Source organism: Ixodes scapularis, unplaced genomic scaffold, assembly GCF_016920785.2.
Source record: "Ixodes scapularis isolate PalLabHiFi unplaced genomic scaffold, ASM1692078v2 PGA_scaffold13__105_contigs__length_92229423, whole genome shotgun sequence".
Classification (NCBI taxonomy): Eukaryota; Metazoa; Arthropoda; class Arachnida; order Ixodida; family Ixodidae; genus Ixodes; species Ixodes scapularis.
The window spans coordinates 7,838,762-7,864,241 of NW_024609839.1; the positions used below are offsets into that span (position 1 = coordinate 7,838,762).

General features: G+C 48.4%; 1 protein-coding gene and 1 pseudogene across 1 annotated transcript; one reads left to right on the plus strand and one right to left on the minus strand.

The window, feature by feature from the left end:
• The first annotated feature begins 1,573 nt into the window (after positions 1–1,573).
• LOC115308828 lies at positions 1,574–3,265 on the plus strand (annotated as a pseudogene).
• Positions 3,266–24,198: 20,933 nt separating this feature from the next.
• Positions 24,199–25,032, minus strand: LOC120841029. Its single transcript, XM_040211861.1, has one exon. It carries the CDS (start codon positions 25,030–25,032, stop codon positions 24,199–24,201), a length of 834 nt encoding a protein of 277 aa, XP_040067795.1.
• Between the last annotated feature and the right edge of the window lie 448 nt (positions 25,033–25,480).

Sequence of the window (25,480 nt, forward strand, 5' to 3'; positions counted from 1 at the left end):
AATCTAGCGGAAAAATTTCCCCGCCAAATCTAGCGGAAAATTTCCCCGCTAAATCTAGCGGAAAAATTTTCTCGCTAAATCTAGCGGAAAAAATTTCCCCGCTGTCTAGCGGAAAATTTTCCCGCTAAATCTAGCGGAAAAATTTTCCCGCTAAATCTAGCTGAAAAAATTTCCACGCTAAATCTAGCGGAAAAAATTTCCCCGCTAAATCTAGCGGAAAAAACTTCCCCGCTAAATCTAGCGGAAAATATTTCCCCGCTAAATCTAGCGGAAAAATTTTGGTCACGTGACCCGGGGGGTCACGTGACCGTCACGTGACACCCCGAGGTCACGTGACCCCCTCCCGAGGTCACGTGACCTCTGAGGGGGGCACGTGTTTGCCCCATGTGCCCCCACCAAGGTCACGTGCCCTCGGGGGGAGTCACGTGACCCCCCCCCCCCCCCGAGAACACGTGGCCCCCAGTACCCTCCCCTCCTCTTCCTCAAGAGCTGCGCTCCAATTCGGCGTTACAGGGAGTGGTAAACGGCTTTCACTTTTTTCTCCTTCCTCCTTTTTCCTATTCTTCGTTTTCACCTTCTTTGGCGGCAAGGGCTAACCTCGGGTGGCGCCAGAACTCTCTCTTTGATGCACGCTTGGTTATAGCTTTCTAGTAGCATTGGTCGATTAACATGCTCAGAAAAGGCAGACCTGTTATGAGTTGTTACCCATCCCCTTGTAGGACTCCGCGGTGGGTGGTGCGCTACGGATGCCCTTGATATAGGTTCTAAGCAAAAAACCTCTCCCGATCGGACGTTGGAAAGGGTCCGGACCGTAGGAGTTACCAAAGACTCAAAGTAGCTTTCGTCGCTTTCTGGTAATGCATTCGGAACAAAATGGAAAATCACTTGCCAAGCTTTCTCTCTTTCTTATTTCAAAGACTAAAAAATCTAATCGGTCAAAGATTTGAAGCAAAGAATGTAGCATCTGGTGACCTGATCGTTGAAGTACAAAACGGAGTCCAGAGTGTGATTCTTTTAGATTTAAACAGGATCTCGGATTAGAAAATATCTGTCACTCTACATCGCACCTTGAACAGCTGCCAGGGCGTCATTTAAGAGGGTGACGTTCTAGAATCTAGCGAGGACGAGATCTTGGAGGACCGTTCAGGGCAGGGAGGGGTCGCCGTGCGACGAATCTCAATACGCAGAGATCTGGTCCTCACTTTTGCATCCATCGTACTGCCTGACAGCATTAAAGCAGACTGTCTCCACTGCAAGGTGCGCCCTTATTTACCTAACCTAAGGCTGAGGTACAGACCATCAAGCCGACACATGCGAGCGTGCACTTCTCAAGTGTATCAACTGCTCTGGTGCCTACCCCACCTGCTCTCGAGCCTGTCCGAAGTTCGAAAACGAAGTCTGAGGCTTCGTTTTCGCCGCTTTTCGTCGCGGCTCTGCTCTTTTTAGCATCGTTTTTGAGAGGGTCCGAGCAGTTGGTTGGTCGTACTCCCCGTCCGACGGACTGGACGTGTAATTTTTTTTCCTCTTCGCGTCATCTTTGACGTTCGGAATGGCGTCGTGCAAAGTTCCCGCCAATTTTCTCAACACGCCCGACGAACCGACGACGCCGTGGCAAACATGGAAGCGCGGCTTCCTCAACTATTTCGAGGCGATCGACGCCGAGGATTTTCCGCCGAAACGAAAGGGGGCAATTTTATTTTCATTTCTCGGCGATGAAGGCAATCGCGCCGTAGATGCGTTCAACTTGGCAGGTCCGTCCGTTAGCGCGACTCAGGATGAGTTCCAAGTTTTGTTGTCCGCTCTGGACACCCATTTCGCTTCCGCTCCAAATATCGTTGTTGAGCGTCGGAAGTTCGTCAACCGAGTACAAGGTCCAGGAGAGACCGTTCTCGAGTACCTTGGGGCGCTCAGACGCCTAGCTTTTCTTTGCGATTACGGCGAGGCTTTAGACAGCCGCGTCGCGGAAATGTTTATTTCGGGGATACACAGCACAGAAGTGCAGGATCGTCTAATCCGAGAGTCTGACGGAGCTAACGCACCTTGCCTCGATCGTGCTGTCCAACTAGCGCAGCAGTTCGATCGGGCATCTCGAGATTGCGATATTTTTCGGCTTTTGGTAGACAAGGATCCAAACGCGTCGCACGTGGTACAGCGCGTCCAAGATGGCCGCGATCTTCAACCGTTGAGCGATCAGCATGCCCAAGATGGCGAGGCATCATCTTCCCGGAGGAACCAGTATCCTCCCCTCCCGTCTCCCACAAGACGTGAGCGTCCTTCTCCGCCTCCTTCTCCTCCTTCCCCGTCGGGTTGCGAGTTGAGATCTCCGCTATTCATCCGGCGTCGTTCGGTCCCTCATCGAGGAGCTCGCGCGCGCTCGTCGTGCGATTTTTGTTTCTTTTGTGGCCGCAAGAGTCACGCGCGGCAAGATTGTCCGGCATCCGGAGCTACGTGCTTTTCGTGTGGTCGTACGGGCCACTTCACCAACGTCTGCCGGAGTCGTCCAAGAGGCGACCGTTACCAGCAGCAGCTGGCCTTTCCTGCGGGACGGCGAGCCTCCGTCCGCAACGACTACTACCGTCGACAAGCGGAGCCGACAAGGACTCCTGTGCAAGGCGTCACATTCCCGGACTACGAGCTCCCAGCAACAATCTACGCCGTCGCGCCGCCCGATGATTTTCCGGAGCGGTGCCGTTTCTGTGGTGGTCCCTGCCACCCGAGGAAGTTTTGTCCAGCCACCCACTGTCGCTGCTTCTCCAGCCAGAAGCACGGACATCTAGACCGTGTCTGTGAGAGTCGACCCCGGTGTCTATGACTCGACCGTGAGGGGCCTAGCAACCCTCCCACCGTGTTCAAGTCCGGCAACCGGAGGCGTCGAAAGATGCGTCACTCTTCGGCGCCCCGAGCGCCACAGTCCCGTTCCCGGGGAGGTACTTCGCCCCCGGAGCCCCCAGTTCTTGCTGCAGCCCTGCCTGCAGCCCCGCCTCCAGTTCCTGCCGCTGCCCCGTCAGCCGCAGCCCCTTCCTCTTCAGCTCTCCCTGCAGCTCCTACTGAGGGTGCAGCCTCTAGCACCTCCTTTGAAGGTGCACCAGTACCGGTACCAGTTCCGTTCCCGGTACCAGTGTCGTCGACACCCAGCCCGGAGCCACCAGAGCCCCTGGGTTCAGATGCATCCACCCCCCGACAAGAGAGTCGCCCGCGTCCAAGTCGACGACTGCCGGGACAATTTAAAAACTATGTGCTGACAGTAAAGGAACTTTTGAGGTAATTACGGACCAGGGCAGGACATATAATTTTAATGCATATGTGAACATTGTGAATTTTTCTTTATCAATCTTACTGCCCCAGCGCAGCCTTTTTCAGTGTGTGCTTTCCGCAAATCTCAGTGCGATGTGCTTTTCCTTTTCATTCATTTCGTATTTTCCAGTATCGACAGTGTTGTCAGATTTCAATTCAGTGCAATTTCATACTCTCCAACTGCCCTGCAGTTTGGTGTCCGTTTTTCCTTACCCCACTGTTTTCAAGAAGAGAGTTTATTAAATTTTTTCTAAGGAAAGAATATAGAATTATTTTTTTTAAGAAAGGAAAGATGTAGTATTTTAATTTTTCACAAGTTCTTTACACAGTATTTAGACGGCGCCACTTTCCACCATTTCGCCGTGTTGTCAGGGTTGCGTCCTCGTGGCGCTCTACCTCCATATTTGTATACCATTAATAAACGGAGTTACGATTCAACCACCGACCGCATCGGACGTGTCTCTCTCCTTCCGGGGCTCCCGCGCCCGGCCCGCCGGTCACCACTTCAGCATGTGAGACCCCTCGTTTTTCCGCAGGCCCACGCAGGCACTGATTTTCGTTATTTTCTCGGGTGTCCGCATTTTATTTTAATACAACATTTTGGCGACGAGGATTTACTGAGGAATTAATACACCCAGTTTGGCATGCTGGTTGATATCATACTGGTCATGCTGGTTGATCTGGTCCCAGCTTCAAGCTGAGTTATTGCCGCAGCATGCCCAGTTTGGCATGCTGGTTAAGCCGGTGGACTTCCCCAGCGGTTGGACCAGTTTGAATTGATACACAGGACAAACAAGCCGAGCTCTTAAGAAAAGTCAAGTCGGCATCCAATTTATTATTTTTGTACTCACGGCCTGCTGACATGAGCTCACATCAACATATCCTTGGCGCTGACACAGTACTAACCGACGCAGAGATGGGTTCTTGGTGCAAAAGAAACAACGTTATTAAAACTAGATTGCTTATCTCTCAACACGACAAATACTAGACACACGCCAAAAACAGGCAATAGCAATAAAAATACTACACAGATGAGAGAAGCGAACTTGGATTCCGCCAGTAATGGGGGAGAAGCGGCCTCTTGCGGAGTCAGCAGACACGAGGAAATTCGTGTGGCTTGGATGGCATAGGCGACACTCCTCGGCACCACTGTCATTCAGGAGCACACACATGTTCGAAGACATAAAATGACGCCTCAGTCGGGGTGTCCCACTTCTTCCCGTTCTGAGCGGAGTGCCGCTCGCTGTCTCCTCAAATCCCACTTCGCTTGCACCGCCGTTCAAGTAGTCTCCAAACAACGCGCACAAAGCCGTCCCTTCTAAAACCTGCCCAGGGTAGCCAAACGTCTCTCAAATTCTCCGTTCCTATCACTCTCTCTTCTCGCACACAAAGGGAGCTCGCAGCGTGCCTGAAGCGCCCGGTCGTCTACCAAAAACAAGAGGACAAAGAACAGGACGTGGCCTCGCCCCACCCTAAGCCGACCTTGGCGCGCGCGCTCCCAGCAATGCGGCTCGACCACATCTAGCCGACCTTGGCGGGCGCGCTCCCGGCAAGACCGGCTTGACAAGCTCGAACCAGCTTGGGCCAGCTTCAGCACCAGCTCAAACCAGCTTGGCAAGCTTGAACCAGCTTCAGTGCTAGCTCGAACCAGCTCAAGTACCAGCTTGCCCAGCTGCAGTGCCAGCTCGAACCAGCTTGAACCACCTTGACCAGCTTGAATCAGCTTCAGTGCCAGCTCGAACCAGCTCAAGTACCAGCTTGCCCAGGTGTAGTGCCAGCTCGAACCAACTTGAACATGCTTATCCAGCTCGAACCAGCCTGATTACCACGTAGACCGGCTCGAACCAGCTCGAACCAGCTTAAAAACCAGCTAAACCAGCTTCACCAGCTTCATTTTCTTGCTGTTTTTTTAATAGGGCTGTATTCCATTTCCCCCTGCACTAGTGCTTTGTGAGCAGCCGATTGTTTCATTTTAACGTGTTGTCTAGTTCCAGGAGAAAACAAGTTTTTTCTATAAGTTCTGGCTTTTCCAACATGCAGTTTCTATAGTATGTAATCACTAGAAATAATTATGTTTTTCAGCACTTTGCCCTCTACCAGGGTATCACACTTTTACTTCCACACTAAATAACACTCTACCTCTGCTTTGTGTGAACATATAGGTTTGGCGCAGCATGGCCATGTCGCTCGTGCGCCAGAAAGACCATAATGAATTAATAAAAAGACGATAATGAATCGCGGCCACCTAAAACCTGTCTCACAAGGAAGAAAATGATGTGAACGTGCAGTCTCCTATCTGATTTCTTCTATCTCACGTCTGAGTTTTGGTTGAGAAGAAAGCCGCAACGACACTTCTTTCATGGTTTGCTTTCAGTAATATGTAAAAGAAACGAGAACGACTCGGTTATTATACTGTCTCATAAATTGTCTGCAGCAAAGACGTAAGTGCGAGGTCGCAGCTCCGCAGAATGTTATTTTTGTACAAGTGCTCCTGCAAAAACGGCTCTTTTAATGTCAAGGGCTCGGGCCTGTACCTTTGCTGCAGACTACTTATGGCACAGAGTGCATTGCACGCACTCAAGAGCACTTGCGTCCCGCGAGAAATCAGTTTTATTTATTTATTCAAAATACCTGTATGAGGGTATTACATAGTAGGGGGGGGGGGCGAGCAAGTATATAGTACAGAGATAAAACACAAAAATATTATACAAAGACAATATGAGAACAAGAAGTAAAAAAAGAACCCGCGAGCTCTTGAAAGTTAGACATATCTATTTCAGTTGCAATGTGAACCGGTAGGTTATTCTAGTAGATTATGGTCCGTGGTATGAATGATCGTGCGTAACTAGATGAGTGGCATGTGATGCGCGCTACTTTGAATGAATGATCGAGACGTCGAAATATAATGGGTGGTGTTTTAAAAAAATTGTCGTGAAGTGATGCATGGTGATAGAGCTTGTGAAATATTGACAGACGGGCATCTTTACGGCGGCGTGATAAGTCATGCAACTCAGCTTAATTTTTTCATGCGCTGACAGGGATGGGCAAAATACATGCAAATATGTATCGAAATACAAATACAAAATAATTGGTCAAAAATGTATTTAATTACAAATCTAAATACATTTCCAGAAAAACATTTAAGTACAATATACAAATACAACCAAATGTATTTGGTCTCCTCCAAATACTTTTCCAAATACATTCCTCAAAATTTGCGTCAGCGACTTCAGTGCACCTGCAACGGGTTTCTGGGTATCTCATTTTAATTTTGCGTCGTACACTCGGGAGTTAGTGTGCGAGACTCTGGTAACGTAATAGAAATATAATCACAAAAAAATGTAATCAGCTTGGACGCAATAGGTGAAAAAAGTACAGAGCTTCAATAAGCTTTTTTAGTCCATTACATTTTGGTATAGACCAACAAAGAACCAAGATGACCAAGACTCGCAGCACGAGCTGGCGAATTTTTTATTGGTGCAACTCGCACCAGTTACAAAAATCTGGAAGACCCGCGGCATTTAGAATGTTCCAGGCAAAAATATGGATGTAAATCAGGCTGGAAAGCATCACTAGTTGTCACAGGCACTTATTTAGCCAGTCTGCCTGTGAACGTCGATTTCGTTACTATTCTTGCCCTGGACTAGCACCGTAATCACGAAGTCACTAAACACTTGTGTTTGATTTTGAGAGACACAGCATTCGGTGCTGAAAGCAGTTTTCTTCCTGCTCTGGACAGTGCCTTTAAAATAAAGCCGGAGGAAAAAAAAAAAAAAAAAGCCCCATGGCTGAATAAAGGATGAAGACTATATCTTACAACCACATGCATAAAAATAAGAATTGTAATTAAATGGTTAAAACAGCGCAAAAAACGACGGACAGGGTAAAGGACACAGACAGCGCTGACTCGCAACTAAATTTTTACTGGACCCAACGGTGCAATATGTACGCACAATTGCTGTGTCTGTGTCCTTCTTTACCCTGTCCGTCGTTTTTCGCGCTGTTTTAACCTTTTAAGTATGTCATACCAACTCGCCCAGGCTTCAACTTTAGCAAGAATTGTAACTTTGGCAACAACATTTATTTAACGTAATAGAGGCAAGTGCCGCGGGCGTCCGGCCTGCCCGGGCGCCCGCGATGAGCGAGACGCGAATTGTCGCAGGACTGGTGCATGAAGAGGTGAAGAGTTTCTTGGTTTGTTGTTGCCGTTGGCGTTGAGATGAAGAAAGAGCAGCTTTGGACACCTCTTCGGATGAGCAAAATGGGTAGTGACAATAAATTTGAGGGATGCATTGTCGCCACAAAATTGTATTTAATTACAATTGTATTTGAAATACCCATGTTTTAGTATTTAAATACACACGGCAAATGCGTTACCCAATTTGTAATGAAATACAAATGCAAATTACAGAAAGTATTTGAAATACGTATTTCAAATACTTTTATCTCAAATACTGCCCATTCCTGTGCGCTGACAATGGAAAAGGGAGAGTAGTCAGAGCAAATGAAAAGCGCAGCACGGTTTTGAAGGGACTCGATGTTACTTATAATGTAGGCTTGTTTAGGATCCCATAAGGCAGAAGCATACTGAATGTTGGGGCGGATTAGGGTGATATAAGCTGGTTTACGTAAGTGAGCGGGTGCTTGTTTAAGATTGTGCTTTATGAATCCAAGAAAACGGTTAGCAGAAGCAAGGGTGACATCAATGTTGCAGTGCCAGGACAAATAAGACTGAAAGTGGACGCCCAGGTACTTATAGATAGAAGTGAGTTCGACAGTATTGTTATTAAGAAGGTAAGAAGTTGGAGTCTGAGAGGAGCAATCAATAAATTACATATGTTTTGCTTTGTTGTGGTTGAAGGTTATTAGTCACGAAGGACATCACGTGGTTAACTGGTCCAGGTCTGATTGGAGAGCTTGGCGATCGATGTTAGAAGAGATGTTACGGTAGATGAAACAGTCGTCAGCGAAAATGCCAACATGAGATGAAACGCAGTTGGGTAGGTCATTAATATAGATGAGAAAGAGTAATGGACCCAGCACGCTACCCTGGGGAACTCCAAATGCCGCTTGGGCAACAGAGGAGTTGGAGTTGTTAAGGGAAGTGAACTGAAGTCTATTTGAGAGAAAGTCTTTTATTCATGAGAGAATATTAGAATAAATGTTAAGCAAAGCAAGTTTTAATAAAAGCCTCTGATGGGGAACGCCGTCAAAAGCCTTCGAGAAGTCGAAAAAAATCGCATCAACTTCTTATCCAGCACCGAGAGATGTATGTAAGTCGTGAAAGAAACCTGTAAGTTGAGTGTAACATGAATAACCCCTGCGAAAACAGTGCTGATACTTTAAAATAATGTGATGGTTTTCTACATAGCGCATGACTTGAGAGTGTGTGATATACTCCAGAAGTTTACAAATAGTGCTGGTTAGTAATATTTTCAAGGGTGGTGACCAAAAAAAAAAAAACAATAAATAAGCAGGAAGAAATAACCATTTTGTTCTTAGCCCGAGACTGAGGCAGGAAAAGAGGAAAGTTTCAATGTAGAAGAAAAATGAACAGTCGAGGACACGTCTCTAACACAGCTAAAGAGAAGGTTATTTGGTCACCATCTTATATACACTCCACGAACTTCACCACAGAACCCTCTCGATCTCCAAAGCCAAAAGATAACATAGACGTTTAATATGGCGAACGTGTGCCAAAAATAAAAGGGTACAAAAGATAATAACAGAGCGTCGCGGGCGTCAAAGTCGGCGTAGCAGCAGAGTCGAACGCTGGGGCGAGACTGAATGCAGATCGCCACGCAGAGCCCCTTATGTACACGTGTGGGCTTCTGGAATAATCGGCGCAGAAGGTTCGGCGTGTAGAAAATTCTTATCTCGAACAAGCAACATGGTCGGGTAGAACTTACCAGAACATTACTTGTCAACAAAAATGCGCCTCCGCGGCCAGGAATCGAACCCTGGCTTTCAGCGTGGAAAGCACGCGCGATAACCGTTAGACCACGAGCGCGCTCCCTTCTTGGTCAGCTGCGCTCGCGGTATTATCCCCCCCTTTAAAAAAGCGCATCGTACCAATGCAGCACAAAACGAAAACACAGATCCACAGCAAAAGGATAGCAGACTCGCGAGTCACACTTAACAGTTCACTCTTTGACGAAAGTCCAGAGTTCTATCGTTCGTAATACGGCTTGAGCCGGACGACATGCACCACCTCGGGTCGTGGCTGGCATCTTGCAGATGGGCGCGTTCCGTCGGGTAGAACTTCGTAGTTCAGATCGCCGAGGCCTCGGATGATTTTGTAGGGTCCGAAGTAGCGTTTGAGAAGCTTCTCGCTGAGACCACGGCGACGAATGGGAGTCCAAACCTAAACCCTGTCTCCGGGCTGGAAGTGGACGTCCCGACGACGAAGGTTGTAGCGACCAGTGTCGACGCGTTGTTGGGCTTTAATCCGGAGTCTGGCGAGCTGACGGACTTCTGCCCTTTGGGCAACCACCTGGGCGTCGTCGCTTGCATCGACAGCCGGTTCGTGGGGCAACATAGCGTCCAGCATTGTTGTTACCTTGCGCCCTTGCATTAGTTGAAAGGGTGTCACACCGGTGGTCTCTTGTACGGCCGTGTTGTAGGCGAATGTGACGTACGGCAACACCTCGTCCCATGTCTTGTGCTCCACGTCGACGCACATGGATATCATGTCGGCGATGGTTTTGTTGAGTCTCTCCGTCAGCCCGTTGGTCTGCGGGTGGCACGCCGTGGTGCGACGATGGCTGGTGTGGCTTAGACGAAGGACTTCTTGCGTCAGCTGGGCCATGAATGATGACCCACGATCTGAGATCAGGACTTCGGGAGCGCCATGCCGAAGGACGATGTACTCGATGAAAAAGATACAAAAAAGTGAAAGCCGTTTACAAATCCCTGTAACGCCGAATTGGAGCGCAGCTCTTGAGGAGGAGGAGTGAAGGGTACTGAGGGGAGGGTAGACCCCTCCTCCTCCCCTCATTCTTTAATATGCTCCGGGGGGGCGGTCACGTGACCTCGGGGGGGGGGGGGGGGGTGTCACGTGACTTCGGGGAGGGGGGTCACGTGACCTCGGGGGGTCACGTGACCTCAGAGGGGTCACGTGACCTGGGGGTCACGTGGGGGTCACCTTGGGGTCACGTGACGAGATGACCTTGGGAGGGGTCACGTGACCTTGGGGGTCACGTGACCTTGGGGAGGAGACCACGTGACCTCGGGGGTCACGTGACCTCAGAGGGGTCACGTGACGGGGGTCACGTGACCTTCAAAGGGTCACGTGGGGTCTTGGGGTCACGTGACCTTGAGATGACCTTGGGAGGGGTCACGTGACCTCGAGGGATCACGTGACCTTGGGAGTCACGTGGGGTCACGTGACCTTGAGATGACCTTGGGAGGGGTCACGTGACCTGGAGGGGTCACGTGACCTTGGGGGTCACGTGACCTTGGGATGACCTTGGTTACGCCGACGGCGACGGCGACGGCGACGGCGACGCCGCTCAAGCCGGGAACGGGCCTTAGGGGCCCGTTCCCGGCTTGAGCGGCGTTGAGCGGCGTTGAGCGGCTGTTGAGGCTTCCAAGTTTTAGAGCTGCGCTCTAAAACTTGGAAGCCTCAACAGCCGTTCCTGATGGAAGGGCTTTTGTCTCGGCGTACCGCGTGAGATAATCGGTTGCGACGATTACCCAAGGGTTTCCTTGCGCCGACGGTGGGAAAGGTTGGAGTAAATCTATACCAATTTGCTGGAATGGGGCAGATGGCGGCGCAATAGGCTGAAGAAGTTCTGCCGGTCTCGTCGGTGGCTTCTTCCGTCGTTGACACTCGTGGCAAGATCGAGTGTAGTGGTGTACTGTCTTGGCAAGCTTGGGCCAGTAGTACTTTTCGCATACCCTTGCAAGAGTCCTGCTTTAACCAAGGTGTACCGCCGTCGGGTCATCGTGGCAGGCTTGAAAAATTTCTTTTCGAAGACTGGAAGGGATCACCAACAGCCACGCCGTGTTGTTGTCGCTGAAGTTCTCCTTGTACAGCACGCCTTGTCGGATTGAGAAGGTTGGCAGTGTTCGTACAAAACCGCGGGGAACGCCGCTTCCTTGTCCCTCTAGGTGCTCGATGAGTGCTCGCAGCTCAGGGTCGTCTCGTTGGTGTGCTGCCATGTCGCTGACATCCAGAGCGCCGCAGAAACACTCATCGTCGTCCTCTTTGGTGCAGGCAGGACCGGCCTCGACTGGGGCCCTTGACAGGCAGTCGGCGTCATTGTGCTTCCGGCCGGACTCGTACACCACGGTCATGTCGAACTCCTGCAGTCGTAGGCTCCACCGAGCGAGGCGCCCGGAGGGTTCCTTCAGATTCGCCAGCCAGCAGAGCGAGTGGTGGACTGTGACCACGCAAAAAGATCTTTCATACAAATATGGGCGAAACTTTGTTATTGCCCATACGACAGCGAGGCACTCCTTTTCAGTCGTTGAATAGTTCCTCTCCGCGTTAGACAGCGTCCGACTTGCGTATGCGATAACTCGCTCTGCTCCGTCCTGCACTTTGACTAGTACCGCACCCAGTCCGGTGTTGCTGGCGTCGGTGTGGATCTCGGTTTCAGCAAACTGGTCAAAATGGCCAAGAATCGGGGGTGTCTGGAGTCTTCGTTTGAGCTCGTCGAATGACCTCTGGTGTTCTTCTGTCCACTCGAATCATACGGCGTCCTTCATGAGGTGCGTCAGCGGTGCGGATAGCTTGGCGAAGTCTCGAACAAAGCGCCTGTAGTAGGCACAGCGTCCGAGAAATCTTCTCACGGCCTTCTTGTCAGACGGCGGCGTAAATGCAGCTACGGCGCGAGTCTTCTCGGGGTCAGGTAGAACCAGGGTGTCAAACCGAAATGTTTTTCGTTCCGGTTTCTGTTCCGGTTCAGGGAAAACGGTTCAGCTCCGGTTCAACTCCAGAGTGAAAAAATAAAGGTTCAAACTGGTTCGAACCCGTTCGTACTTATATGCTACAAAAACAATTGACGAGAACAAAATATAAACTATGCATATTTTATAAAAGTGTTACATATAGAAGCAAAGGCTCACATTACTGTGTGGAACGAACGAGCTAGTGCTGGGGAACCTCGGGACGTGGGTGAAAGCGCAGTTCAATGTCAGGCAGCTGACCGAAGAATGCAGATCCGGGGAAAGACGGCACCTCTTACCCCCCATTCACACTGGAAGCGGATCCGCGTTCGCGAAGTGGTTGCGAAAGCGGTTGTATAAAGATCCAGTGCAATTGCACGCGCATTTGATGTCATCGTGTGCGCGTGCAATTGTACTGAATCCTTATACAACCGCGTTCGCAACCGCTTTGCGAACGCGGATCCGCTTCCAGTGTGAATGAGCCCTTAGACGATAACTTCAGTGCAGGAACGGCTCGCTGCACGCGGACCTGGGTCGCAGGCACTCCCACGGCTATTTGCGCCAACGCGTAGAGTTCTGGATGGCGTTTCCTTTTCAGCTCCCAAAGCTGTAACACGTTAGCATCCAATGAAAGCCGCGGCTTGATGTTTGTGTTTCTGATGAGAAAACGTTTTGGTCTTTGCTGTTTCTGCTACCGAAACTGCTTTGCTGTTTTCTGTAGTTGTAACTGTAGTTTTAACTGTTGTAACTGCTTTCGCGTATGAACCGAAAACCGCATGGAAAACATATCGGTTCCGCTCCGGAGCGAGAAAAATTATTTTGTTCCGAGTCAACTCCGGTTTGCGCGAAAATAATGTTTTTTTTTCCGGTTTTCGGTTCACGGTTCAGGTACGGTTCAATACCCTGGGTAGAACACCCCTGTTGTTCACGACGTGGCCAAGAAACTTTAGTTCCCCATAGGCGAACCGACACTTTGTTGGCTTGAGTGACAGCCCGGCGGTTTTGATGGCTTGAAGCACGGCTCGAAGTCGTCTAAGCTGTTCGTCAATATTTCGTGAGAATACCACGACATCGTCCTGTTAGACGAGGCAGCTCTGCCACCCAGGACCAAGCAGCCAACGAGGCCGACGATTAACGACCAGCAATCGCAGTCCCCGACCACCGCCGCCGTCAGCTACCTGCCTGTTGCCCAGCGAACCCCGACGACCTTCCATGGCGAGACCCACGAAGACGTAGAGGACTGGCTTCTGCACTACGAACGTGTAGCACGCCATAATGGATGGACCACTGAGCACCGCCTCCAAAACCTCTACTTCTCCTTGGAGGATACTGCGAGGCAGTGGCTCGAACAAGCAACATGGTTCTCGAATTTACCAGAACATTACTTTACAGAGTAAACAAAAATGCGCCTCCGCGGCCAGGAATCGAACCCTGGCTTTCAGCGTGGAAAGCACGCGCGATAACAGTTAGACCACGAGCACGCTGCCTTCTTGGTCAGCTGCGCTCGCGGCAATATATATCAATAGTTCAGTGAGGAGGATCCATCCCCAGATTTGAAAATGGGAATTACCTTACATTCACGCCAGTTTTTGGCAATTAGACCTGTAGAAAATGCCTGCGAGGAAATGGCTGTCAAGATGCCACAAATGCCTTGCGCAGTTCGTTTAAGTGTCTTGTTATTTATACCGGTGTGATCAAAGGCAGATGGTAATTTAAGTATATTTAGTAGAGACGAAATGCCGGCCTCTTCAATGACTATTTCGGACATAGACATATCATCAGGCCTGTTTAAGGTGGGAGATGAGGTAGTGTCCTCACAAGTACACACCAATGAAAATGATTCATTAAGTATCTGAGCAAACTCTGACTGTAGAACTGAAACGCCGTTGTTATAGATAAGAGACACTTCAGGATGACTACTTGGATTAACTACACGCCAAAATCATCGAGCGTTATGTAGTAGTAAAGGCGACAAGCCATAATAAATAAAATGACGGCGGCTGACTTTAAGAAGCGACTGGTAATCACTGCCACACTTTTTGTATCGGAGCCAAGAAACTGATAGCTTGGTCTTATCTGCTAGTTTGAACAAGCATTTTTTTTTGTTTAGTCGTCGAAGCTGCTGACTAAACCAAGAAGCACTCCTTTTTCACTTTATTGATATCATAGGAATAAACTCATCAATTAGATTAGTAAAGGTATTTTTAACAAGACCCAATTTTCTTCGACACTGCGCGACATAAACTTATCCAGAAACTGTTCGGAAAAAAGTGATAAGTCGGAGTTAAGTCCGTCAAAATTGGCTCTGTTGTAACATCTGATCCGCTTATCGGTGGTACTTTTGTTAGGCGAACGAACAATGCGACCGGTAATAACATCATGATCAGAAAGCCCGTCTAGGTAAACCATGTTGTAACAGATGTCGGGATCATTGGTTAGAATTTAATCAAGAACGTTTGCAGAAGTGTTAGAGCGCCGCGTGGGAAGCGTAATGAGTTGATATAATGAGGTCTAGAGAAGACCGTAGGAAAGCATGGGCCTCAGTTTTGGTAGCCGCAACAGATAGAGTCGACCAGTTTATGACAGGGAAATTGAAATCTCTAAAAATAATTAACACAAAGTTAGGGAATCTAATTCAAACTTCACTCAAAATCCTATGGAATTTACACGAGAATGCCTCGCTCGTATCAGGAGGGCGGTAGAGAACACGAATAATTATGTTGGCGGGACCACACTTCAAAGAAACGAATACGGATTCGAGAAAGGCCTAATGTGGATGAGCACCGCAAGGAACTCTTTCCTCAACGCAATGAGGACCCCAACACCTCTCCGATTCTGCCTATCACAGCGAAAAAAGTTGTAAACGGAACCAAGCAGCACAGAGCTGGCCAATCATTTGCCAACGGCTGGCAATAGTCCTTGGCCAAGTGGCCAGACAGTGGCCAGAGACTGGCCGGTGACTGGCCTTTATCTGGCCATTGGCCAATGGCCACTGGCCGTTAGCCATCGGCCAAGCATTTGCCAATGAATGGCCACTCTCTGGCCACTGGCCAAAAGACCATCGCCAGACATCGGCCATTGCTTGGGCGAAATCCGTGCTGCTTGGGGAGCCACTGACCAAAACGCCGTGAACGGTGTCGTTGAGCCACGTTTCAGTCAGCGCAATCAGTGATGCCGAGCATGAATCGACGAGTGGAGAAAGGGCGACACTTTTGTGGAGGATGCTTCTTAGATTGGTGTACAAGAAACAAACACTATTAGGGGAAAAAAGGCTTCGATCGCGACGACAAGGAAGATACTTGAGTCACGTGCGGGGAGCGTGTATCATGCTGTAGTAGGCCGAGCAACAAGTGCATTGGTAGGCCGAGGAACAAGCACAGCGGCATTGATATGAATATCCCGTAAGTAAAGGGGATTGTTCGCAAAACGTTTGTTAAGAGCAAAGCGAACGCGGTCATCATCTTTATTGTTTTTGAGAACTGCAATAGTTTACGGTGTTTGTTGCGGATGGCCTCAGAGTAGTCACATGATATGCTAAATGGTGTGTTTAGTTTGAGGCCTTGACCGAACACCAATTCCACATCTTTGTCATTGTAAAATTTGGCAATGATTTATCACTTTTTAGCCTGTGACTTTGCTGCACACAACTTTTGGCACAGAGTGCATAGCACGCATTCGAGAGCAGCTGCGTCCGGCGATAAATCCATGATATACAGGGTATGATCGCAGGAAACCTCGCAGGAGTGCAGGAAGCTATAAGTGTACCAGGACGTGAAACTAGCGGTAGTTTTAGAATGAAAAAAGTTTGAAAATATGACATTATATGAGCCAAACAATGGAAGCGAGGAACGTAATTTTCTTACCGGCTGGTGTTAAGGGCCATCAGAGTACCACCAACGGTTGTGATTCGGGCATTCGATCAGACGGGGGTTTGGTAAAAATTAGAAAAAAACACAAAAAAACACGAAAGATTAAAAATTATAGGGACCAAGACAGACAGCGCCGTTCTTTGTTGATGTGGAATGTAAGATCAAACACATTATTCCTCCTGATCAAATGTTTTTTTGTTGAATTAGGCTTAGCTCGCAAATCAGTCGGTAGTTTTCTTCTGGCAGGGTTTCAGCTTTCTGCGATGCCTGTTTTCATCCTGAGCGCGGGCTAAAACGATGTAGGCAGTGGCGCAAAACAAATTTGAAATGAAGAAACAGCTCGGACGTGTGGAACGAACACTTAGAGATCACCATTACAGGAAAACACAAACCACTTATCTTTTGATCCTACAGGCGACGATGGCGACGTTTTGGTTTGTAAAACACGATTCGAATCGACCACATTCGATTCGGAAGCGATATCCAAGTAATGGACGCAACAACGTGGGCTCGCCGTTCCTAATAAATACCAACATGCGACTCTACAACATGATATTGCCGCGCGCGCAGCTGGTAAAGCAGGCAGCGCGGGCGTGGCCTAACGGTTATCGCGCTTGCTTCCCACGCTGAAAGCCAGGGTTCGATTCCTGGCCGCGGAGACGCATTTTTGTTGACACGGTAATGTAAGGTTCTGGTGAATTCGAGAACCTTCTTGCTGATTCGAGGTTAGAATGTTCCACGCGCCGAACCTTCTCAGCCGAACGATCCAGAAACCCACGAGGGTACATAAGGGATTCCGCAAGGCGAGCTGAGTCAGTTTTCGCCCAGCGTTCGACTCTGCTGCTACGCCGACTTCGACGCCCGCGACGCTCCGTTATTATCTTTTGTACCCTTTTATTTTCGGCACAAGTTCGCCACATTAAACGTTTATTTCTTTCTGTTTATTTATTGTTTATTGGTCACCACCCGTGACAATATCGAACAAAGATAGCGGAAAAACTCAGGCGGTAGCGCCGAAACGCAGTTTAGAAAGCAATAAATAAAATAAAAACATTAGTACTAAGGAGCACTGCAAACGCTTATTGGCTCTGAAAACTGACAGAAACTATTTGACGTCATCAAAGTAAAAATAACAAAAATATTTTTTGCGACAAACCATGGCGTTACACAAAAAGCAACAAAAACAAGCAAAAGAAAAGGGACGCCATTAGGTGACGCCATATTTGTGACGTCACCTCCAGAGACGTTGTGTAACTTGACCTTGGATTATTCCTACTCCGAATCGCTCGTGTAAGAACCAACATTTGATCGCGTCTGCCGGGCGGTTCGATATCCGCCCTGCGGGCACCATGGCAGAGGCAGAGAGACGGGTGCACACTGAACATTGTAACACCCATAATCGTGTAAAAAGGGGTGTAAAAAGGGTGTAGGTTAGAAAAAAACACCCTTTTTACACGCTTTTGACACGATTTCTGAATATCGGTGGGTGTAAAAAGGGTATGCTGAAGTTTTACACCCTTTGCACGCCCTCTTTACGCCCCACTTGCAGCGATGGTGTCTGAAATCGTGTAAAAAGGGTGTATGGGCGAATTTTACGCCCTTCATCCACACGGTGTGAAAGGGGCGTAATGGTGATGCTGTCAAATACACCCATGATTTCATAGCCGTTCATATTTATTGCTTTGGGGAAACTGTTGTTGATGTACGGCGGTACAAACATCGAGTATAATTAATCGCCACACGGAGTCGCGTATGATTAGGAAGTGATAGAGAATAGTTTTTGCAACTCCTATTGAACTCTTCGTTCGAAACGAGCCTAAAATTACGTTTCGCGCGTGCATCAGTTTTATCGGTTCAACCTTGATTATAAAAAAAAAAAAATCATCTCCGCTCGCAAAAAAAAAAAAAAAGAAATGAACGAAGACGTGTAAATATACAACCTAGGCAGCACACAGTATTGCGCTGTTATGGAATTAAATCGGAAAGATTGTGCCGATATTATTTTGGTCCAGCCAATATCTGTGAAAAATGGGATGGGTCGCGCCGACGCTATCCTGACATACCGTACGTGGCGCCGCTTTTGTTTGACTGTCAAGTGTCCTGCGTGAATCGGCTATGCCGGCGAGGTATTTCTATTTCCTGAGTGCCTAAAATCGGACGTTAAAAAAAAGCAAGATTAAGCGAAATAGAATCTGCTTACTTTTAACCCGAGAAAGACCTTTTAAGCTGAAGACTTGAACAAACTGTGGCGCCCTCATTTTGGATATTACAAACTCACCTGACTGGGTTTCGCACTTCTTATAGCATCTTCACTGAGACTTTACTTTGGAGTGTAGCTCTGAAGAAACTATGTCGCAAGACAATCGAAAGTGCCAAATTAATGACACCCCCAGGGGCACGACTCTTGTAATGACGCCAAAATATCTAGCTTCCCGACGCTTTTTTTTTCCGGTTTTCCTTTGGTACACGTGAAACCGCGTCTTCGTCGGCGTTCAACATTGTTTTTCGTATTTATTCTGTAATCTCGCGCTCCGCACCAGAGCATGCGCGTCTACATGAGTGGCAGTTTGAGACGCTCAAGGTTGTACTACGCAAAGCAAGTCCTGACAAGTCCGATTTCGCGACCTTCCCTGGGCAGGACAGGTGGCAATACAAAGCAGCAGAGGGAGATTAGTTGCTTTGTCCAACCCCCTTCGACCTCGTCTTCTGATAAGCCTCCAAACCTTCTTTTGTGTCTTCGTGTTGCTGTGAGCGAGTGCGAAGGCCGCTTCTAGCAAATCAGAGGGGTGGCGCGAAACACGTGACCGCTCTCCGTAGGACAAGAACGCTTGGACGAAAATTTGTCACGTGACTCGCTCTGACGCGCTGATGGGCTACCGGTGCCGTAGTGTTTGCGGTATGCCCAGTTATGGTGAGTTGTAGGGGCCACGTAGGTCCGGTTTACAAAAAGGTGGGCGCCCGTCAGTGTATTCCTGTTTTTCGTGCGTTTCAGTCGCGGCCGTGGTTTTTCGTCGTGAACGGCCGGAATACCTCCATGACAACTTTTCGGAAATGGTCGTTTATTTCGTCGGAGTCCATAGAATTATTGTGCTGTATTTGTTGGACGCGTTTCCACAAAACGCTGCTCATCGGCGGCCGCGAGACATCCGTTGAATGTGATCGACCGCCTTCAACCTCGGCATTGTGTTTGCGTTGTTTTGTGCTGCCCGAATCGGATTACGCATCTATCACGACAGAGAGGTGCTCATCGGCGACCGCGAAACTTCTGCTGAATGTGAGGGACCGCCTTCATCCTCGACATTGTGTTTGTGGATAGTTCTGTGCTACCCGAATCGAATTATGCATCTATCACGGATTACATGAGATCGCTGTTTTATTTGTAAGTACTCAGCAAGCATGCTTCTGACAGTAGTCCAAGGGGGCTATGTTCGACAAATATTTCGTTTCTCCTACAAGAAACGGAAGTGACGGAAGCGCCGATATCGCGTTTAATTGGTTAGAAGGTCAGATGGCGAAAATAGGTAACTTTCGTCATTTGAACGTCTAACCAATCAAACGCGATATCGTCACTTCCCTTTATTTGTAGGAGTAACGAAACACTTGTCGAACATAGCCTCCCTGCTTCCGTTTCAATAGACCATTTTTCGGTTTACAAACATGAACTGCCGCTTATGTACCAAGCAACTCCCGGTCGTACAGTGCAAGAAGGCGTAAACGTCACAAGAAAAGTACAGTTGGAGATTCAACTAGGGCCTTCGGCTGTACAAATTGAAGGGATTATGAAACAATATCCGGTTGAAATATTCATGACTGAAGTGGACTATTTCACTCTCGCAGGTATATGCGACGCGGAGAGAAAGGATATTGAGACCAGTTTGATAGATAGAATGAAAAAATTAATTTAGATTTGGACAGATAATACAATGATTAAAACAGAAACTACAAAATTAGAGCGCGAATGACATAAGTACAGAAAGAAAAGGAAAAAAAAAAACGATACTAATGGAAGTCTTACAGTTCACGGACGCGGCGAGCTTCATCAGAGTTCATTTTCTCGTTGGTGGTGCAGCGGCGGAGTCCGGGTTTGGTTGTGCCGTCTTGGAGGAACGAGGTCCTGCGTAAAGCTGCAAGACTTCGACGTGGGGTGAAGACCTTGCGTATAGCTGCAAGCCTTAGCCCCCGTGAGCTTGATGATTGCCCTGTCGGTCCCGAGAACGTTTTGTACTTCGTCTTCGTCTTTCGTCTCAGGCTCTTTTCTTGTGGAAACTGCTCGCTCTTGTCTCTTTCTCTTCTTCATTTTCTTGCTGTCCCGAAATCACCCCGAAATCACCACAATCACCCCCCACTTGAGAATGTTGTTCAGCTGAAACAACTTCTAGCACGTTTTAAGTCATATTGTTTGCAGTCTATCACAACACAATGCACATTGAAAAACACATCACTTTTGACAGACACAAAAGTACATACATTTACAAAAGTCACTTAATAAGCACCGCCGGGCACATATACAATTAAAAAAATTGAGTAAATTCGTGATTGTTCATTACAACAAAAAAAATCTTATCCAGCAACAGACATGCGGCTCATGTAATCAGCACCCACGTTGTTACTACCCTTAATGTACTCAACAGTAAAGTCATATTCCATGAGTATTAGGCTCCAACGTAATACGCGGCTGTTCACATTCTTTACAGAACTGATGTAAACGAGTGGCTGATGATCACTTTGCAGAATGAATGGTCTTCCAAATAAGAACACATGAAACTTCTTAACCGCCCAAGTAATGGCTAGTCCTTCTCGTTCCACTGTCGAGTCGGCGGCTTCACGTGGCAGCAGTGGACGACTTGCGCATGATACGGGATTAAGAACATCATTATAGCGCTGCATGAGTACGGCTCCTATGCTTCTCGACGAAGCGTCGGTACGCAACACGAAAGGTTCTGATAATTCTGGGGCTTTTAAGATGGGCTGGCTGGACAGTAGTTCTTTTAGCCTATCAAACGACGCCTGTTCGCTCTTCCCACAATGCACCTTGTTTGGTGCTCTTTTACGTGCCAACTCCGTAAGTGGGTGGGAGATTTCAGAGTACTGGGGTACGAAATCCCTATAGTAGCCCATAAGGCCAAAGAACGATCGCACTTCCTTTTTTGTCTCGGGTCGACTGGTAGCCTGCACTTTCTCCAGGGTCTCGACTTGAGGGCGCAGGAGACCATGTCCGACGGTGTGGCCAAGAAATTTGACAGATGCGAAACCAATTTCGCTCTTTGTGGGATGGATTGTTAGACCCGCCTGCTTCACGCGCTGGAAGAACAACTCCAGACTCGTTAAATGCTCCTCCCAGCACTCCGTGGCAATGAGGACCTCATCAAAGTAGTGGTAGATGTTCGAGACCCCCTCGACCACTTTTCTCATAAGCCGGGTGAATACAGCTGGTGCTGTTTTGATGCCAAAGGGCATAAATCTAAACTGATAAAATCCAGACGTGGAAGAAAAAGCTGTCATCTGCTTTGAATCTTTGTGCATCGGAACCTGCCAGTGTCCTTTAGAGAAGTCAAACTTCGAGAAGTACCGGCTTTTTCCCAACTTTGCAAACATCATGTCCACTCTTGGGATGGGTTCGCTGTCGGGAATTAGGACCTTGTTCAGTTGTTTGAAGTCAATGCAGAGTCGCATTGTCCCGTCCTTTTTCTTTACCATCACGATGGGTGCTTGATAGGGAGACTCGGAGGGCTCAATGATGCCCCGCTGTAGCATTTCTTTTACTTCCTCCTGTACCGTTTCTTGGATGGAGAATGGTATGAGGTACTGATGGACTTGAATAGGAGTGTCGGTCGTGACTTTCAACTTGCACTCTACCAGGTGGGTCCTTCCTGGGACATCTGACAGACTTTCTTGGTATGTTGTCAGGAGTCTGGAAACTTGTGCTTGTTGATCGGCAGTCAGCTCCCTTGACATTTTCACGTCTCGGTAAGTTTCGTTTTGTTGCAGTGTTGCACACGGGAGGTCTTCTTCCTCAACATTCCTATCCTGGAATGCGACCGAAGCTCGTTGAGGTGTCTGATCAACGATTGCCCTCTCTTCGTACTTTTTCAGCATGTTGATATGGAACAAGCTGGTTCTTGTTCCAAGGTCGATGACGTAGTCAACGTCTTTTCGACTCTCTAAGACAGTGAAGGGGCCTTTCCAGGTCAGGATCAGCTTGTTGGTGTCAGATAGCAAAAGGAGCAGGACCCTGTCTCCAACAGTGAGCTGGCGCCTCCTTGTCTTCTTGTCATAATAGGTTTTCTGTGTCATCTTCGCTTTCTTGAGCTGCTCTTGGGCTATTCGGCACGTGTCGTCTAAGCTCTTCCGAAGCTCGACCATGTAGCCATATGAAGTCTTTGTCTCTTCGTCGATACTCTCTCCTGACCAGAGCTCTTTTAATATGGCCATGGGTCCTCTGACGTATCTACCGTACAGCAAGTCAAAAGGTGCAAACCCGAGGGAGGTCTGTGGCATTTCACGATATGCAAATAACAGTGGTGCCAAGTATCTGTCCCAGCTCTTGGGGCTTTCCTGACACATTCGTCGGATCATTTGTTTCAGCGTGCCGTTAAAACGTTCCACAGGGCCGTTTGCCATAGGATGATACGGCGTGGTTGGCATATGTTTAAGCGAAAGCAACCGGCTGAACTCCCTCATGAGCCCAGACATGAACGATCTGCCGCGATCGCTAATGATTTCCCTGGGAAATCCCACACGTGAGAACATCTCTAGTAAAGCCTCGGCGACTTTCTTCGTTTCAATGCGTGGTAACGCAACCGTATCAGGGTAGCGCGTCGCGAAGTCAACCATGGTGAGTACATAGCGGTTTCCCTTTTCAGATGTTGGAGATAGGGGCCCCACAATGTCGATGGCAATCCGCTGGAATGGTGTTTCGATGACCGGCATGTTGCCCAAAGGTACGCGGCCTACTATGTGCTTTGGGACAGTTTCTGGCAGGTGTCGCATGACTTTACAAATCGAGTAACGTCTCCTTGAACTCCTGGACAGTAGAACTCCTCGAGCATTCTATCTGTCGTGCGTTTAATTCCCTGATGTCCAGCGAGAATTCCATCGTGTGCTATTTTTAGCACAAGTTTCTGAGATCACTTGGAACAACGAGCTGTTCCTTTTCCTTCTTTGATGGCAATTTGTACCGTCGAAACAGAATTCCGTTGGTCAGTGTGAACTCAATGTCAGCTGATCTTGTAGCAACTTTGTTCCCAACTGCTTCAAAACATCTTTGGAGAATACTGTCTTCTCTCTGCTTGGCGCTCAGCTCCGTCGAGTTGATGGCCAATGGATTCACTACCGCCACAGGTAATGGACCAGAGTTTCGAGAGGCCAGCTTAGCTGCGGCCCCGGCCTGTGACTCGTTTGGCTCTGTGGCAGCCGATGAAAGGCCCGTCTCAATGAGAACTGTTTCAGTTATTGAACTGCCACAGTCGCTTGCCTCAGTAACTGGAGCTGTCCTCTCTCCTTGAAGAGGCGTGTCTTGCTGACTACTCCATATAACGTTAGGATCGGAGGCATCCCGCACAGCATCCACGTTCCCTAGCACAACATCATAGAGAGGATTTTTCATACAGGTCGCTGTCACCTTGCCTTGGAAATAGGGGGAATCAATGTCAACCACCGCTTCAGGCAGACACGATTCTGTCCGGTCAAGCAGGAAGATAACGCGGTTTCGTCCTGTAAATTTGACGTCAGGAACCAGGGACCGCTTGACTATGACCGAGTTACACCCAGAATCTCGCAGGACGGTGACCTGATGACCTTCGAGTAGTCCTGTAGCCGTGGGCATGCCGTCTGCTTGAACGTAAGTTCCCGTTTTGTCCTCTTCAGCTTTCCCAGCAAGGCGTTCAGATGGACGACTTCCAGATCCGTAGACGTTACGATCCTTCTGACGTGTCAGAGAACATGACGCCTGTCCACCACCGTCTGTCCTCTTCGGACAAGCCTCAGCTTTATGCCCATTCTTGCGACATTTACTGCAGAAATTCGCCTTCTGATTGGGTCCTCTTAATTTGGCCCAACAGTCTGCTGCCCGATGACCTTGTTTATTACAAAGGAAGCACTGCAGATTTCTTTTTGCACCTTGAGGATCAGACATCCTAACTTGTTATGTCGGCTTGTCAGTCTCTTCTTTCTTTTTGCCGAGGTTGACCAACCCCTGGGCCTCGAGGTAGTGGTCTGCTGCTTCTGCTAGCTTGTCGAGACCTTGGCAGCCCCTTTCCTTTATAAATATTGCAAGTTTCTCGCGGCATTTGTTCAGAAATTCTTCGGAGACAATTTTGTCCCGAAGTGCGTCATAAGTGCGCTCCGTCCTTGCCATCTCCTGCCAGTGGTCAAAATAACCTAATAGACGACCAGAAAATTGTCTTCCCGTTTCGGAGTTCTCTGGTTTCACCTCTCTGAACTTGACACGATATCCTTCCTCAGTATATCGAAATCGTTGGAGAAGGGTCTGCTTCAGTTTAGCATAGTCCATGGCATCGTCGGCAGCCATGCGTCCTACTACCCTTAACGCTTCCCCTTTCAAACATAGGCTCAAGGACAAGGCCCATTTTTCCCGAGGCCATTCTTGACTTGTTGCCACCCGCTCAAAACGCTGAATGTATGCATCCAATTCATCTCCCCCTTCGTTAAAGGGGGGTATAAGCTTATGTGGACTCCGATACCCCTGCGCGGCACTAGGAGTCGTACCCTCATCAGATGCATCTGGAACCCGAGTGATCGATCCTCCTTGTTGCTCTTGTAACCGCAACTTCAGTTCTAGCACAGTGCGTTCTGCTTCTAAACGAGCACTCGTTTGAGCTTCTACTTCTCGAGCCCTTTCTTGTTCTGTTCGACGCTCCTCTCTTTCGAGTGTGCGTTCTTCGTCTATCCATTGTTTTAGCGAAGCCCCTGAGAAGCCCAATTCTTTACCGATTACCGTTAACCTGTCAAGATCCATTCTCAACCGACGCGGACACTAGCGAGGTGGAGCTCTTTGAGGTGGAAATTAAGAGCAGTCCTGTCGCGGACGCCAGAAATGTAGTAGACTCTTTCACTCTCGCAGGTATGCAACGTGGAGAGAAAGGATATCGAGACCAGTTTGATAGATAGAAAGAAAAATAAACTTTAGATTTGGGCAGATAATACAACGATTAAAACAAAAAGTACAAGATTAAAGTGCGAATGACATAAGTGCAGAAAGAAAAGGAAAAAACAAACGATATTAATGGAAGTCTTACAGTTCACGGACGCGGCGAGCTTCATGAGAGTTCATTTTCTCGTTGGTGGTGCAGCGGCGGAGTCCGGGTTTGGTTGTGCCGTCTTGGAGGAACGAGGTCCTGCGTAAAGCTGCATGACTTCGACGTGGGGCGAAGGTCTTGCGTATTGCGTATAGCTGCAAGCCTTAG